Source organism: Propithecus coquereli, unplaced genomic scaffold (genome assembly GCF_000956105.1).
Source record: "Propithecus coquereli isolate 6110/MARCELLA unplaced genomic scaffold, Pcoq_1.0 Scaffold75, whole genome shotgun sequence".
NCBI classification, from domain to species: domain Eukaryota; kingdom Metazoa; phylum Chordata; class Mammalia; order Primates; family Indriidae; genus Propithecus; species Propithecus coquereli.
Window position 1 is genome coordinate 1,943,199 of NW_012153618.1, and position 17,219 is coordinate 1,960,417.

At 56.6% G+C, this 17,219-nt stretch overlaps 2 protein-coding genes across 2 annotated transcripts in view; both read right to left on the minus strand.

The window, feature by feature from the left end:
- Positions 1–4,250: 4,250 nt before the first annotated feature.
- LOC105824610 (zinc finger and SCAN domain-containing protein 2-like) lies at positions 4,251–4,862 on the minus strand. The gene has a single exon (XM_012662120.1). It carries the CDS (start codon positions 4,860–4,862, stop codon positions 4,251–4,253), a length of 612 nt encoding a protein of 203 aa, XP_012517574.1.
- An 8,687-nt stretch (positions 4,863–13,549) lies between these two features.
- Positions 13,550–17,219, minus strand: part of ZNF775 (zinc finger protein 775) — a 10,401-nt gene continuing 6,731 nt past the window's right edge. Inside the window, exon 2 of the mRNA XM_012662121.1 lies at positions 13,550–15,911. Coding sequence (XP_012517575.1) covers positions 14,314–15,911 — 1,598 coding nt within the window. The 3' untranslated portion in view covers positions 13,550–14,313. The remainder of the gene's footprint in view (positions 15,912–17,219) is intronic.

The following is a 17,219-nucleotide window of genomic DNA, read 5'->3' on the forward strand; positions in this document are numbered from 1 at the left end:
ACTCCCCAACAGTTGCTGGAGGCAGAGATAGAGGCCACCACCTGGCTCCCGCCTAACCACCAACCCCAAATAACCACTCCCCACAGCAGCTGATGTCGAGAGAACATTTATTCCATTCGGTCAGCTCCGGCAGGTGTCAGCGACCTACACAAATACCCACCCGGACGAGCACGTCTGTGCACATGCACAGCCATAGGGGAGCCCTCCAGCTCCCACTGCCCCAAGTAGGGAAGGACCTGAGGCCTCTGACACCCATTAGTGACCCAGGGGAGCCAGCCCACAGCCCAGTTAAATGCACCCACTAGTTAACTCACATCCGCTCTCCCCTTGCACACCTCCCAGGACCAGCCACCCAACAACCTCCAGCACTTGATCCATCAGTCAGTCGACAAGTGTTTCCTGAGAGTTATGAGCCCAGCCCTACGCTAGACCCTGTTGGGGTTCAAGAAGAAATGACACAGTCCCTTGCCCTCATGGAGCTCACAGTCTAGTTGGGGATCAAGACAGACAGACAGACACACACACACAGAGGAAACTGGAGCGTAAGCTAAGACAGCACATAATACTCTAGAGGGAGGGGAAGATGGTGTGTTAACACAGGTACTGTTCGGAGAAGGAAGGAGGAACGTAGACTCGGTGGTTCGGGAAGCTGGGCCCTGGTAGGTAAGAAGGGCTTGGCGGGGTGGAGAGAAAGGGGGACATTTCAGAGTAATGCAGGGGAAGGTACGGAGGTAGGAATAAGCACAGCACAGTCACAGGCAGGGAGGACACAAGCTGGACAGTTGGCAGAGAAGGGGTGTGTTGTAGAGGTTTCCTCTAGGTTGGCCAAGGTTCCCCAGAGTGGAAGCTCCCGGGTGTGTAGTGCCTTCTCTTTCTCCGATGTCCCCGAGCATTCTGGTATGGCGCCCAGGGCATGGCATAGGGTAGGTGGTCAGTAAGGACCTATGGGCCAAACTGCACTGAAGATATGACAAGCAACACCCCAGGGCAGGAATTCACAACCCTGACCAAAATCCATCCCAGCCCTGGCTGCTTTCGCCTCTTCTGATGGGCAGCAGGTGAGCACTTATGGGCTCCAGGCCGACCTGCACAGGTGTGAAGATGGGAGGAGTCCTCACCCTGCTGCCAGCCTGAGCCTGGGCTCCCTTCGTACCGCCACAGGCAGGGAGCGCACAGAAAGCTCCTCCACCGGGCTCACCCCCCTGCCCAGAGCCACGGGCACCTGGAGCAAGGCTCTCATCCTCTTCCTCCCCAGTGTCCCCGCATGATACCTGGCTGGGCAGAACACCTGGTCAGACAGGAGGCACCGCTGTCTAGGCTTGGCTGGTGGAAGCAGGATTTCTTCTCCCTGGGGCAGACTCAGACCAAACTCACGCCCCGCCAGCACGCACAGCAGCCCAGCTCCCCTCAGGACCTCACACAGAAATCAGAGCCCAGAGTGGGAGCAAAGGGCTCCTCTGTGAAAACCAGCAGCAGGTTAGAAACACAAAAACCAGAAGAGCAAAGCCAGCGCAGGGAAACTCCACCACGTCTGGGGAAGGGAAATTAGGTCCAGACGCCGATACATCATCGATTAGGTGTGGAAGATGGGACTGACTAAATTCTTTGCTCCTGGACGAGGGAAGGAAGCTTAGTCGGGGAGGAGGAACACTACTAGTACAGCGGCCTCGACTTAGGGCTCCATGAGTGACAGACAAGGAAAGGGCGGCAGGGGAAGCCCCCAGGGCTAAAGTTCTCAGCCTGGAGTTAGGGGACAGGTTTCATCCAGGGAGTCCAGGGGCTCTCGAAATTGCTTGGGAGTTTTGAGTTTATGTGAGTATGTCTGTTTTCCTGGGGGAGCAGGGGGAAGGGGCACAAGTCCGTAACCATCAGATTTTCAAAGGGCCTCATGACCCTAAAGTGTTAAGAACCACTGCTCAGAAAGGAAAATGAAGCCTGCAGGTGTCATTTGCATCTGGGGCAAAGTTTTGCCTTTAGAGCCAGGACTGCCACTGACTTGCTGTGTTAGCTTAGACCAGTCACTTCCTGTCTCTGAACTTCAGCCACTTAAGTGGTGGGCAGGTGGGAGGAGAGAAGCCAGCTCTCCACACAGGTGTCGTCCCTGCCACCAAAGAGAGTTGAGACTCATGGCCAGGTAGCCAGGATGAGGTCTTCCTCAGCTGTGATTTCCACCAGGCCTGGTGAGTTTGTCCACAGGGCTCAGAATCTGCCTCCAATTCCAAGCTCCATCCTGGCACCTCCCAAGGCAGGTCTGCTTAGGGGATGTGTCCTCATGCCAGGGCGTGGTGCCAGTCAAGCCCTGTGGAACCCCATTCCTGGTCTCTGTGCCCAGATGTGCCCTGCAGCTTCGGAGTCATAAGGTCCTGCCCACTCCACATCTGTTCACAGAAACAAAGAGATCAGGGTCAGGTCTGGGGCCATGACGTGGCCCTGCCCAGCCACCCCTCTGGGGCTTGGAGGGAGCAGTCAGCCAGCCCACGCTGATCTGTCCAGGGCTTTCGGTGAGTCCTCTTAGCCCCTACCAAGCTCCACAAGGATTATGAGTCATATTACAGACGAGACACCGTGGGTTCAGGGCATTTTGGCAACTGGCTCCAGATGTCCCAGGTCCCTATTTAGCCTTTTAATCCCTGCCACGAAGCACTCGTCCACATTGCAACAGCCACCTGGGGCTGGCAGGGACAGGGCAGTCAACCCCAGGAGCCATGCAGCACCAAGGAAGGGCAGAGGAACAGAGGAAAGGGCCGGCATGCAGAGCAGGGCTCTGGGAGTACCGGGCATCTCGAAGCCCCAACCTCCTCCCTCGCTAACCCCATCCACACCACCCCTGTCACCTCTGCCAGGCCCCTATCACATGGCCCCTGAGCCTATTCCCAAATCCTCCCAGCTCCATTTTCCATTTTCAGCAGTGGAGCTAACGGGTCCTGGGATCCACAATCCCAACAAAGCCCAGGCTTCAGCCCATTATCCACAAAGCATTGTGATCGGGGCAAGCCCATTTCCTCATCTGCCAAATGGCTGAAGAAGCTCATGTCTCAGAGCGCCAGCCTGGAATCAGAGGTCCTGGGGACAAGCTGTGGCTCTCCCCTTCTCACTGCATGACGTTGGTCAAGCCTCTGAGCTGGGGGGTCTCATGTTCTCTTGCCCAGATGACCCCAAGACCCTTAAGGCTCCTGCTCTCCCCCGTTCCATCTGTCCTCACGGTGCCTCTGGTCCTCCTTCTGAAGCACAGGTCTGAGGTCAGGTGCTCTTCCCATTATAAATCTCAGATGTCCCCTCCCCCACCACAAAGTCCTCTGTGGGGCAAATTCCAGCCTCTACCCTCTGACCCTTGCCTGGAAAACATCCTTCCACACGCGAGCTCTTCCTAGAGCAATTCTATTCATCACCACAACCTGGCTCAAAGCCATCCAGCTCTCTGGGGGATGTGGAGAAGCCAGTCACCTTCCTCGCTCTTGTCGTGACCACGCCCACATCATCCTGCATGGGCACCTGTCGATCGCGTCAAGTGTGAGCGCTGAGGGGCAGGACCTGTGGTCCACATCTGGGCCACCTCTGGAGAGCCCGGTGCAGCACAGCCAGGGGTGCCAACTAAAGCTCTGTGGACTGGTGACCTCACCCTCTCTTGTTGCAGCAATTAGGATCCTCACAATGTCCCAGAGAGGAGAAGTCCCTCATCTTTATTCCCAACTTAGAGGTGAGCAAACTAAGACATGACGCGAACCAAGGACACCAGATAGTGTGTGCAGGAGCCAGGAGGCCTTGGGGGCTGAGGCTGGGCCTCGGGATTGTGGGAAGTGGCCCTCTCCAAGTCGCTTTCGACTCTGACATTCTGGGACTGAAGATCTGGTAAGCAGCTGGTCACAAAGAGGCCTACGGCCCAGTATGCCCCACCAGCCCCGCCACCCCAACTGACATCAAGAATCAACACCACTCACCCACCCGTGCCACCCCCCAAGCCTGAGAGTGGCTCTGGCCAGACCCTCACCTGCTGTAGGCCGGATGAGCCCGAGGAGGAAAACCAGGGCAGGGGGCCAAAGCAGCTATGTGCAGCCACTCAGAGGGTCCCAAGGGAGGAACGTAAAGGGGCAGCCTGAGCCTCGTGGTCCACAGCTTCAAGACCCCAAGCCAGCCCTCTCCTGCTCCCAGGATCCTATCTGGAGAGGGGGCTGCAGCCCAGGACCATCTCCAGGGGTTCAGGACGCATCTGAGAGGCAGGCAGCAGCCGTGGGCAGCGGGCCCCGCGCACATCATAACACGCGGCCTAAATGGGCAGCCTGGCCTTCGGGCCCATGGCCGTGGCTGCGCTGGTGGGTCTTGAGCGAGCCCTCGCGCGCGAAGCTCTTGCCACAGCGGGGGCAGAAGTAGGGCCGCCTCTCCCCGAAGACGCCGGGGCGGCGCGGGTGCGGCGCGGGCATGCGCGCGTGGGTGCGCTGGTGGTTGAGCAGGAAGCGCGGCTCGCGGAAGCAGCGGCCGCACTGCGCGCACTGGTGCGGCTTCTCGCCGCTGTGGATGCGCTGGTGCGTGAGCAGGTTCTGCTTGAGGCTGAAGCAGCGGCCGCAGTCGGGGCAGGGGAAGGGCCGCTCCCCGGTGTGCGTGCGCTGGTGCACCTCGAGGTTGTGCTTGACGCTGAAGGCCTTGCCGCACTCGGGGCACACGAAGGCGGCAGCGCGGCCCGCCCCGGCGTGTGCCTTCTGGTGCCGCACCAGGCTGGGCTGCTGCGAGAAGGTCTGGCCACACAGCGGGCAGCGGTGGGGCTGCTCCTCCGCAGGGTGGTGGATGACCAGGCCTCGCTCGTCCCCCAGACCCTCCTCCCCGTCCCCCGCAGGGGACCCGCCCCCGGAGGACGCCAGCTCGGTCATGGGCACTTCCAGCTGCAATCAGCAGTCCCTGGGGAGGCAGAAGGGGAGAGAGGGGTCAGGGGGCACCCGAGGGTCAGGCAGCCCCCAGTCTGTCCGGGGACACTCACCTCCCACAGCCTCCAGCATTCGCCCCTCTGTAGTTTCGTTCAGACCAAAGTTCCCCTACTGGAAGCTACTGTCCTTTCTCAGCTACCTCTTAATCACAGCCTGCCCTCCCTCCAGGCCCTTGTCAAGGGCCACCTCCTCCCAGAAGCCTTCCCTGACACCTTCAGCCCCTCCTTAAAGCATGTGGCCTAACCCTGTGACCTTCACTCATCACACTCCATGAGGGTCTGTCATGCCACCTTGTCCTCCTCCCCCCAGCACCTTAAGGACAGAGCTGCCTTCTTTTAACCCCAGCACCAAGTACTGTGCCCGCCACACAAGACATTGAATAAATGCTGGTGGGTGATCTTCAGGGACTCCTAGTATTTTGTTTCTTATCTCTTCCAATGAGATTCTGGAGGTGGGTAGAGGGATAGGTAGTGAGGTGCACCCCAAACCTGGAGGGAAGGGTGGGATCACTGGTGGTTTAAAGATTTTTGCAAAGCTTAAAATAAGAAACAAAAACAAAATCCTATAAACTTGAAAGTGACCTCAGTTAAACATTAAAGGTGGCAGCTCTTTGTTTATCAAAATGAGGCATGCGGCATGTGTTTAAAAGGTTTGCAAATCACTGAATCAGAGTGTGAGCTCCCAGAGGCTGGTCTCCACTTGACTCCTCTTGGTTACCCCCACAGCAAAGCCTGGCTCAAGGCTGAGCTACACGCTCAGTGCTCAGCAAACATCCCCAGACCTGGCTCCCTTCATGCTAGTTTCCCTAAAGATCTTCTTCCCAGGGCACTATGTTCCTCTTAAATTGTTTCCCATTGTCCTCACAACAGCCCTGAGAAAGGGGCCAAGCAGGGTTACTGAGCCCCACTTTATAGATGGGGAAACTGAGGCTCAGGGAGGTCAACATACCTGCTCAAGGTCACACAGCAAGGTGAGCCAGAACTAGGCCCTAAGTCTCCTGACTCTCTGTTGAAAGCTCTTTTCAATGTACCAGCTGCTCCACAACTAAACATTCCTCAAACATACACACACACAAGACCACCACCACCATCCTGGCCATTGAAGAGCCATCCATTCCCAAAGGGCCACCTCTCCTGTAAGAGCACTGTCTACTGCCACCCACCACCCCTATATCTCCCAGAAAACATGGGCTCCTGCTCCTGCAGGGCTCTGAGGCCTGCTTCATCCATTCTCCCCACCCCCATCAAGGAAGCTCGCTTGTTCTTTCCCTGGACCCCCCCCTGAGGCCTTCCCCACACTTCCAGCCTCAGTCAATCTGTCTGCAGAGTGGGGTCTCAGAGACACCTCCTCTGTCTTCCCCTACTGAGCATAGAACTGACACTCACCTTGGGGAAGGGGACAAGTACCACTTGCCACAGACCCCACCCACAAATCTTTCCCCAGGCAGTTGCACTGTCCCCTTGGCCAATCTCAGCTGGCACTGTCAATGGGCAGCCTCCCCACTCTACCCAGCTATAACCCTGACCGCAGCCCCGCCCGCACGCGGAGAAGGTCCAAAGCCATGGCCCCCGTCTCTTCCCCAAGTTCCTCCATCCCATGTCACACTCACAGCCCGGGCTGCGCCCCTTCTCCGGTCTCCGGCGACGGCTCTTTCCTCTAGAGTCTGCGCTGCCCAACGCAAATACGGTAACCCTCCCGCAGCCACTCCCGCACCTCTTCTCCCCCGCCCCCATAAAGACAGCAAGCCTTCTGCAACGTTGCTCTTGTCAAATAGCCGCATTAATCGAAAGAGCTGACCCCACCCCACCCGACCTCACGCACAACCTTGCCAACTCCTGGGGCCAGAGCAACCCTGGAGAAATATGGTAAACTCTGCGTCGCAACCCCACCCCCACGAAAATACGTAGGCCTCCTCCTTGCTGCTGCAACCCACCCCGCCCGGCTGCAAGCCCTGGCTCCTCCCGGAGGGAATGAATGCAACCCACTCCCTGCGCCCGCAGCGCCCCCCGCGGAACCACTTAACCCTGGATAAATACATAATTTAGTCGCGGCGCTCCCACTCCCGGAAAGGACCTGCGCGGCCCCCGGCAAATACGGTAGCGCGCCCGCAGTGACCCGCCCCCAAGGGTCCGGCGCTGGCCTGGATAAATACGGTAACCTCCTGCCGCGGCCCTAGCCCGGCGGTCCGCGGGACTCACGTGGCGCCTCCTCTCGGGCCCTCAGTCTCCTCCGCAGCGCCGCAGTCGCCAACGTCGCCGCAGCCGCACAGCAGCCCCGTGAGGCTGGGAGGTCTAACTCGCCAACACCCTGGCTGGCGGAAAAAGGAGGGCGGCGAGCGCCGCGCCCGCCTGGGCAGGAGAGGGAGCCGGCTCGGGGGCCAGAACGGCCCGCAGGGCGGGTCCCCCCAAGTCTCTCGGTCCGCCGCCCCAGGCATTCCCCCGTTCAGGATTCCCTGAGGCCCAAATTCAGCCGTTAGAGCATCATCCTCATCTCCTTCATCCCAAGGCAGGAACAGCCTGGCCAGGCTGCCCCCAGCGACTAGGAAGCGGGTGCAGGAGGTACCACGCCCTTCCCCGAGTGAGAGAGAGGAGGGGGCGAGCGCGCGGGCCTGGCGGAGCTTCTGCGAGCGTGGGTTTAAGGGGTGGAGACATCAGTCAAGGGGCATGAGAATCAGAGAGCTGCCCTAGCGGACGGTTTCGCCAACGCCCACCCTGCTATGAGGCCTGGGTTGTATCAAGAGATGACTAGGAATGGAAGAAGTAATGAGGGCCCTACTGACCCCCCTCCTCAGAATGGAGTCATATGCTTAAGCCCAAGAGACCCCATAAAAGAGCTGCTTGCAGCTCCCAGAGGCAGCGGCGGTGAGAGGGCAGAGCTAAATTACAGTTTCCAGCTGCCATCTAATGATACCCCTTATTCGGACATAACTTTGCTTTTTACAAAGCGCTTTCCCATATGTGATCTCATGGGAACCTTCCAATAATCACGTGCAGTCTAGGTCGTGTAAGTATTATTATCCCATTTTATAGATGGGAAAATAAAATTGAAACACAGAGTGACTTGGCCTGAGCCCCACAATGCTAAGTGACAGAGTTCAGATGGGAACACAGGTCCGATGACCCAGCTTGCGTCCTGCACGCCACCCTGGGACGGAGACCCTCAGACACAAACGGGGTGTGAGGATAGTGATCAGAAATAATAACCTGGGCCCCAGTGAGAAAGTGCCTCATTTGACAGATAAAGAAAAACTGAGGCCTAAAAAAAAAGTTACAAGTGCTCCAGGAACATCGCATAGGCTTTTTCTCTGTGGCCCCTCTGTCAGGTGGAGGAAGTAGTTGGGATTCCCCAAGACCCAGGCAGGGCTCCTTGGCTGCTGGGGTGGAGTTATCCCTGAGGGTGGGCTTTGGGAGGCACAGGCCTCAGCATCGTCAAGGTCCCCCTGTGGCACTGCAGGTGCCCCACATGCCTTTTGAAGCCCGGGAACTGAAGAACTGCAGGTGGGGGGCACCAGGCAGGAAAATCGGGCCCTGGCTGCCAGCACCAGGCCTGGACGTGGGGCCTGCCTGCTTTCACAGCTCACTCTGAGGACCGTCTGTCCCAGCAGGCCCGTCCCAGCTCACTCTCGGCCTCCTGAGCACCCACCCCTACCCCTAACCAGGCAGCTCCCGTAGCACCTCACTGAGGGATGTGGGACTTCATGAGTTAGACATCCCAAGGAGACTGGTATTTTAAACAGAGGCTACAGGGAGGGAATAGTGGAAGCCAAAGAAACGAGTCCACCAGGATGATTTACCCCAGGGCCAAGCTTAAAGATCCCATGGCACTGACCGCAGGACCTCCTGACCGCTGGTGACAACCCACACACCCCACTCCCAGCTCTCCAGCCCTGGTTGCAGAAGTTGTCACCTGGCCAGAGCAACCAGTTTTCATCTCTCCTGAAAACTACAAGAGAAATGGGGACACTTAGTGAAGCCCAAGTTTTTTAAAAGCAAAATCAATAATATATCTGAGGATGTCACCCATATTTTTAGCAGCATTTTCTAGGTAAGCTGTGCCAAAATAGAAAAGAACACAGCTAGGGCATGGGGGTGGGAGGCAGATAGTACCTTCTAAAACTCGCCCTGCATCTCAGTGGGGAACGCCGAGGGCTGAGGTATGACTTCGCCTCTCTAGTTGCATATACATACACCCCCCCATCCTCCCCTAGGCACCCCGTGCCCTGTTCTCATGTGGTGAACACCATAGAACGACCATATGGAAACACCCGACAAACCCGGCTATGCTTCTTCACACAGGCAGGGCCGTGGCTGGCATGGTGATCACCACTACCCCACGAGGTCCATGTGGCAGCTGGCCCTGGCCCACCCACAACCAAGGCATCCTGGGGAACAGCTGGCCATGGCTCCTATGTGGGTAGAGAATATAGCTGGGCTGAGCCCGGCACTGTATTTAGCCTGGGGCACATCAGATGGACAGACAGATGACCCATAGGCCTCCCCTGGGCAGCTCCAGCCCGCTGCTCTTGACATCCTCCAGCTCCTGTGGGCCGCATCCCTGAGGCTTCCTTCTCCAGCTGGGCAAGCCCCTCCCCCTTGGCAAGCTCCTCCCATCCCCCCCCCCCAGACTGGACACTACTCTCCAAAGCACCTTGTGCTGACCTCAAATTTGGAATTCAGCACAGTTTTCCCCACCAGGTTATGAACTTCAAAGGGCAGGGACTGTTTTTAGCATCTCCCTATCACAAATGTCCAGCCTATAACAGGTCCGCCGTCAATGTCTGTTGGATGGATGAATGCTCATCTGCAAACTACATCTGACAGCGGGGCAGCAGTGGAGGGAAAGGGTGGCCCAGGGTCAGCCAGTGTGCCAACGCAGGCAAAGCACAGCCCCAGCCACAACTTTGAGGACTGAGAGGCACCACAGCGAACTGGGTGAGTATGTGGGCCTCTGGGTGCGAGGGCTCATCTGCTCCAATGTTCTTTTTTCTTGGAATTAAACCCCAGGACGTCACCTGTAACATCAATTCAGCCTAACCTTTAAACTTGTGGCAGACCTACTAACACTAGGGATGGTTAATTCTTTATGGGGATTAAGCCAAACAGGGGAAGACCCTTTCCATCTCTTCCCATACACACAAATGCTCCGTAAGCAGCCACACACTGTTTTATTAAAGCGATGACAGCTACCCCTAATTGAGTGTTTGCTGAGTGCCAGACACTACACCATATGCTTTACATAGGTTCCTTGCCTAAGGACCTAGAGTTTAAATGGCAAAGCCAGAATTTAACCCCAAAACTATCTGACTCTCTCTAGACCAGTGGGGGTGGGGTTGAATGAACGAATGCTTATCTGCAAACGACGTCTGACAGCCGGGGCAGCGCTGGAGGGAGGAAGGTGAGAGGGAAGAAATAATGTTTCTAGTTTCTTGTCAATAGGAACAGCATCACTACTGTTCAATAGCCACGTGTGGCTGTTTAATTAAAATTAAATAAAAGTTAAAATTCAGTTCCTTAGCCACATCAGCCACATTTTAAGTGCTCCATAGCCACATATGGCTAGTGGCTGTGGTATCGGACAGCACAGATACAGAACACTGTCATCATCGTAAGAAGTCCTCTGTTGAACAGCACTAGTCTAGGACACCTTCCCCTCCAAATCTCAGCAACCCAAGAGATGCTACTGTCCTTTTAGCCTAAGGGGTACCATTCATATACCCCTCTTCACCACCCTTCAGTGGTCCAGGAACAGCAGTGATATGTGAGAACATACTTTTTGACCCCAATACTCCTCCTCCTGCCAAAAGATCAAAGACATTTCTTTACCAAACTCAAACCACTTTTAAAAAATAAAAGGGGCTGGGTTCGGTGGCTCACACCTGTAATCCTAGCACTCTGGGAGGCCTTGCTTGAGGCCAGGATTCTGAGACCAATCTGAGCAAGATCGAGATCCTCCATCTCCACAAAACATAGAAAAAATTAGCCAGGTGTGGTGGCTCACACCTGTAGTCCCAGCTACTAGGTGAGGCAGGAAGATGGCTTGAGACTAGGAGTTTGAGGTTGCAGTGAGCTCTGATGACGCCACTGCCCTCTAGCCTGGGCGACACAGCGAGACTCTGTCTTGAAAATAAAAACAGGTTTCAGATGTGTCCCCCATTCCCACCAGTTTCTCTCTGCCAAGTCCCTGCTGGGCCTGCTGTCCCCCATGGCCAGTACGCTGGCACCCCTTAGCAGCTGCTCCTTTAGCCTCTGCAGTCTACTCTCCTCCAGGCAGCTCGCCATGGCAGCTGAGCCTGCAACCCCTGCGGCACCAAACCTTCCCAAGAAGGCCTACCACCTCGCCAGCTGGCTTGAAGCTCATGTTGCTTGCCAAAGGACAACCATTTTCTGAGCACCTAAGTCATTTTTCTTAGCTGCAGCCTGCTCCTAACAAAGGCACACAAGGATGGAGCAGGCAGTCCAGGAACCCCAGCTCCACCAAGCTCACGTGGCCTGCTGTAAGCCTGGCCACGCCCCACCGCAGACCTGCACTTACCTGGCTGTGGACAGGATGTAAACCCTTCAAGATTTTGATTTATTTGCTCATGGTTGTTTTTCGTTCCCCTGTGCAACCACCTTAATCTCAGCATGCTCCAGAGTATTTTGGATTGTAAACCACTAGGATAACAAGTCTTTCTTGTCATTGAGTTTATGACATTCCCCTTCCCCAATATTCTCTGACCCAGCTTTATCATTTTAAAATGAAAGGGAATGAAAATTAAGTTGGCAATGCCACAGCACCCTTGGAGAAGCCTGTGATTGTGACAACAGAAGCAGCTTGGGCTAACAGGAGGCCTGGGACCTGCTGGCATTTTGCAACATGATCTGCTGGAGAAGTCACACTGTCCCAACCCCCTTCCCTGCATGTCACTGTCCTGCCTACATCTGACTCATGGTGAGATTAAATGGGATCACGAATAAGAAAGACTTGCTAAGAGAGCTGGGACTGGAAACAATTTGTTTAAGAGTTGACCACATAGAGAGTTCCAAGCCACATGTGTATCAAAATGATTTTCTATGAAGGTCCTTAAGCTTCTCAAGGGTACGGACGGTGCCTTAGTCATTGCAGCATCCCAGTAGGCTTGTTTAGTGAACCAGTACCCTGACCTGTGAATGCAGCAATATACCTCAGTAATTCTTCACTCTGAAGGATTTGACCCTGGCCCTCTGGGGTGACCCAAAGCACCCATTTGTGTGAGGCTCAGTCACCTGGGGTCAGTGGACAGGCACTCTCATGGATTTGTACAGGAGAAAAAAAGACTACAATTAGGCCTCATTAACCCCAAGTTCTACCAACACAGCTATTTGACTGATCTGGTCTTTAAACACAGGCCATTTCGGGAAAATAACACATTCTATTGTAAAGACACTCCTGCAGGACTCATCTCTTCGGTATCTGCCTGCGTTTCCCCCTCAGGCACCTGATTCCACAGGGATCCAGTGTTCCTGCAGGTCCTTGCAGGCAGTGGCTCTCTAACCCAGGAATGAATGATGGCACTCAGGGATGCCCTCCTGGAGTAGGTGGGCTTGCTCAAGTTGATTTCAGAATTTGCTAAGTGACAAAGAGAAAGAAGCAAATGACTCCTGAGTCTCCTCCACGGTTAAGGTAGATTTTGCTGAGAGGCAGGACAGTCTGGGGTAGTCCCAGGAGAGTGGCAGGGCGTCAGAGACAGGAACACGAGGGCTGCTTTGGGCAGAGAGAGTGCCCAGGAAAACCCTTCTGGTTTGGTTTCCTCTTGCTGCTAAGAGCCAAGTGCTCAGGTAGCTGGTAATGACTCTGGCACACCTGGCCCAGTGTGACATTCCACACAGCATGGCTTGTGATCAAAGAACTGGACCAGGCATCAGCAGCCCTGGCTGAGCGCCAACCATCACCAGCACCGTGTTACCCACCAGGTAAGCTGGAACTGCTGGGTGGTCCTCCTTGTCCTCCCCGGCACCTTCATGTCTTTGTTCAATGCTACAACACTAGAGCGTACCAGATAAAGAGGATTAACAAGATCGGAAAAGAGGTGTGACCAGAAGCCAGGCTAAACTGCAGCAGCTCCTGGAGAAGGTAGCATTTCTGTGTGTTCAGAAAAGAATCAGGGGTCCTGGGAGATGGACAGGTACAGTTCCACCTCCAGAGTCAATGCTGGGGTCCCCCTTTCTTCCTCCCACCTCCCAGCTATCCAAGCCTGGCACCCCAGTACCCACCTCCTCCCCTCCTCTGGGAAGATACAGTCTGGGCCAAAGCCCTGGGTTCTCCTGCAGCACCAGGGCCCCCGCCAACCCTGCTTTGGAAGGGCACAAGGGGTGACCACTTGGAGGCAGGAGGTGGAAGGCAGTATGTGGGAAGGCACACAAAACTGACTTGAAGGTGAGAAGAGAGAAAACTGCCCTCCACCCCAGGCAAGAACTGGCAGTGGGGGGTGGCTGTGCTCACGGCAAAAAGCTACCTGCCCTGGTCCCAGGGCAAACGGATCCCTCAGCACACACACCCTTGCTTTAGCAAGGGTGGCTCAGGGAGGACAATGAGACCACGTGGAATATTCAATCCTTCATTTTCTCTTCTGCAAGACTGGGATTGATAGGATCCAAGTCAATGAAGTCAGCCAGGCCAATTAGGGCACAGCCCCGAACCAGAGTAGGAGCAGCACATCTGGCTCTGCCACCCAGCTCCCCTCCCCAAGCAACCAAACCTCAGCTGAGACCATCCCACGCCCACCCACCACACACACACCAGTTCTAGGGTCAGCCCACCATACCCAGCACCCTGGACAGTGGGGCACTCAAGGTTGGAGGAGGACATCTAACCATTCCCTCCTTCCAAAAATACTTATCGAATGGCCACTAAGTGCCGGCACTGGCCTTGGTGCTGAGGATGTGCTTGCCCCTCCCTAGCCACAGCCTCTGGCTGCCATCCTTGGTGTCACTGCGTCTACCGTGACTCTTCCACAGGGGCGGCCCCCTGGCCATCCTGCAGCCCGAGTGCTGAGGCTGACCAGTCCAGACCTGGGCCACTTGGCGCCAGGAGCCTCTCGCCAGAGTCACCAACAGCCCCACCACCACTCGGTGCTTTAGGCCAGGCGTCCAACCTCTGGAAAGGTACACAGACGGCCCCCAGCCCACCGCGGACACTTCCCGGCTCCGGAGTGAGGAGTGTTGCTCTTACCTCCTCCCTCAGTACACCCTGGGACCTTTTCCCAGCACCCTTTGGGATGCTTCTGGAACTCTGTTCTCAGGCCTTCAGAGCCTTGAGGAAACCACTGGTTTCACCGCAGGGGTTTCTAAGAGCCAGCACTCCTGGCCACCCCATTCCCCACGCGCTCCCCCACACACGTCCCCCCACCACCACCACGGTTCTGATCGGCTCCAGTCCACTAGCGCGCCTCCCCCTTGGGGCTGGGCGCCAGGGCTCCGCGGTGAACGCGCTGGTGCTTGAGCAGGTGCTGCTTCTGGCGGAAGCCGCGGCCGCAGGCGGCGCACAGGTAGGGCCGCTCGCCCGTGTGGTTGCGCCTGTGCCGCGTGAGGTTGGGCTTCTGGCTGAAGCGGCGGCCGCACTCGGGGCACGCGTAGGGCCGCTCCCCGGTGTGGATGCGCTGGTGGATGGTGAGCGCCGACCACCACGAGAAGCTCTTGCCGCACTCGTTGCAGATGAACTGGCGCGGCTCGTTGGGCCCGGCCAGGCCCGCGCGCACCCGGCCCCACATGGCGTCCCCGGCTCCTCGGGACCGCTGGGCGCTGCGCGGCTGCGCCGCCAAGCCCGGGGCCGCCTCGGCCTGCGGCTCGGAGCCCGGCTCCCCGCCCGGGACGGCGGGCCCGGGGCGCAGCGGCTCGGCGGCGGCGTGCGCGCGCTGGTGGGCCCGCAGCGCCGCGCGGCTGGGGCAGGTCTTCCCGCAGCGGGGGCAGGGCGCGGCGTGCGCGGCCGGCAGGTGCGTGCGCAGGTGCTTGAGCAGGTGCTGCTTCTGGCGGAAGCCGCGGCCGCAGTGCAGGCACGCGTGCGGGCGCTCGCCCGTGTGGTTGCGCAGGTGCCGCGTGAGGTTGGGCTTCTGGCTGAAGCGGCGGCCGCACTCGGGGCACGCGTAGGGCCGCTCGCCCGTGTGGATGCGCTGGTGGATGTTCAGCGACGACCACCAGGTAAAGCTCTTGCCGCACTCGTTGCAGATGAACTGGCGCTGTTCACCGGGCCCCGAGGGGCCGGGCTCCGCGGTCCGGGCCCCAGGCTGGCCCCACCAGCCCTGGCAGAGCCCCAGCCAGGCCCACTCGGGGCGCCCCCGTGGCGGCGGCGGCCGCAGGCGACAGGCCAGGCGCACCGCCGCGTCCCGGAGCAGCTCGTGCAGGCCGGCTCGGGCGCCCTGGCGGTCCCGGGCGTGCGCGCGCTGGTGGATGCGGAGGCCCACCTGGTGGCGGAAGCAGCGCTCGCACTCGGGGCACGAGTGGGTGGCGGGCCGAGAGTGGGTCTTCTGGTGCTTGAGCAGGTGCTGCTTCTGGCTGAAGCGCCTCGCGCACTCGGGGCAGCAGAAGGGCCGCTCGCCAGTGTGGTGCCGCTGGTGGCGCGCCAGGTTTGGCTTCTGGCTGAAGCTCTTGCCGCACTTGCCGCAGAGGTACGGCTTCTCCCCGGTGTGAGTGCGCTGGTGGATCTTCAGAGACGACCACCAGCTGAACCTCTTCCCGCAGTCCAGGCACACAAAGTGTCCCTCACCGGCAGAAAGCGCGGGGCTCAGGGGGCCAGGGATCACCCCGGGAGCCTGGCCTGCCAGCCCCCCATCCTGCTCAGTGGGAGGGGCCCGCCTTGGACCCCCAGTCTCCTCCTGTCCCCCCAAGGCTCGAGGCCTCCCCATGGTCTGGCATGGCGGGAGGCCCCGCTGCTGCTGGAAAATGTTCTCCTTATCCTTCTCCGAAAGCACGGCCTGCGGCGCCAGCGGCTGCAGCAGCCGGTCTGGTTTCTCTTGCTTGATCTTCATCGCCAGCCCATCTCCTGCCAGAGGCAAACGGAGAGAGGACAGGGAGAGGTCACTCGCTGCTCTGCTCGGTGGATGGAGACAAGGAGGGGAGAGAGGGAAGGGGTTGCGGGAAGACAGAAGAGCTGAAAGTAAAGCTGGAGAGAAAAGAACGCAGAAGGGAAAGATTGAAGCAGGCAGAAGAAAAGAGGGCAAGAGAAAAAAGAGAGTAGAGAAGGCAGAAAGGACAATAAGATAAGGGCAGGTTGAGGTGTGGAGAAAAAAAATAGTAATACAAGAAAGGGAAGATCAGAGCATCACTTGGGCACCAAGGACGTGGGATCCGCCAAGCATGAGCTGCCCTGCCTTCCCTACCGGAGGCCCAGCAGGCGCAGAGATGGTGAAAGAAACTGTTCCAGTGAAATCTGCTGACCCAGGGAGCAAGGAGAAAAATGGCCAAGTTTCAAAACATACCATTCTTTTTCTAAGAGGGTCGATGTGCCAGGAGCTTTCTAAGCAAGGGCATGCCCAGTCCCTCGGCGGTTAGGGTGCCCAAACCCCAGGTCACTGTAGCACCCTCTACAGTGTCTGGGCCCCTGTAGAAAAGAATGAGAAGAAAGCCAAAGTTCTACCTCAAAAATGGGTAATAGGCCACGTAACTATATAAACAGGTGCTGCAAAAACCTAAGGGACAGAATTATTCCCAGCTTATATAAACTACTGTAGTGAACAGGAGCAAAGGAAGGGAGGAAAAAAGTCTGTAAAGCTGGCGTGACTCCAGTATCAAAACAAGACAAGAATAGAGTGGGCAGGAAATTATAGGTTTATCATACTTTGAACGTAAACACAAACAAACATGAGCAAAGCAAGGCCAGTAGCATTAAAATAATAATGTATCATGGCCTTGCTGAGATTTTCCCCAGGAAAGCAAAGAAGGCCCAATATAATTCATGACATTATCTTATTAAAAGTGAGAAACCTCATACCATCTCAACAGATGTGAAAAAGTCACATGATAAAATTCAGCATCATTTCTGGAGGGAGGGGAAAGAAGGGAAGAACTAGCTCTTAGCAAACTAGGAATATAGGAAACTTTCTTAAGTTGACAAGCAATGTATATTAAAAACTACAGTAAACATTATAACCAAAGGCAAAAGATTAGACACCCATTAGAGTTAGGAACAAAATGAGGATGCTCACTATTAAAATATAAATATTGGAAAGGAAGAGAAAACTGTCATTTGCTTATGATTATTAACTTAGAATGTGCAAGGGAATCCACCGAAAATAGAAATAAGAGTTCAGCAAGATTGCCAGGTACAAAAACATAAAAAAAGTAATACTTT

What these genes read in the sequence shown, in the direction of transcription:
- LOC105824610 (XM_012662120.1), bottom strand. Translation starts at nt 4,862, where the DNA reads ATGACCGAGCTGGCGTCCTCCGGGGGCGGGTCCCCTGCGGGGGACGGG.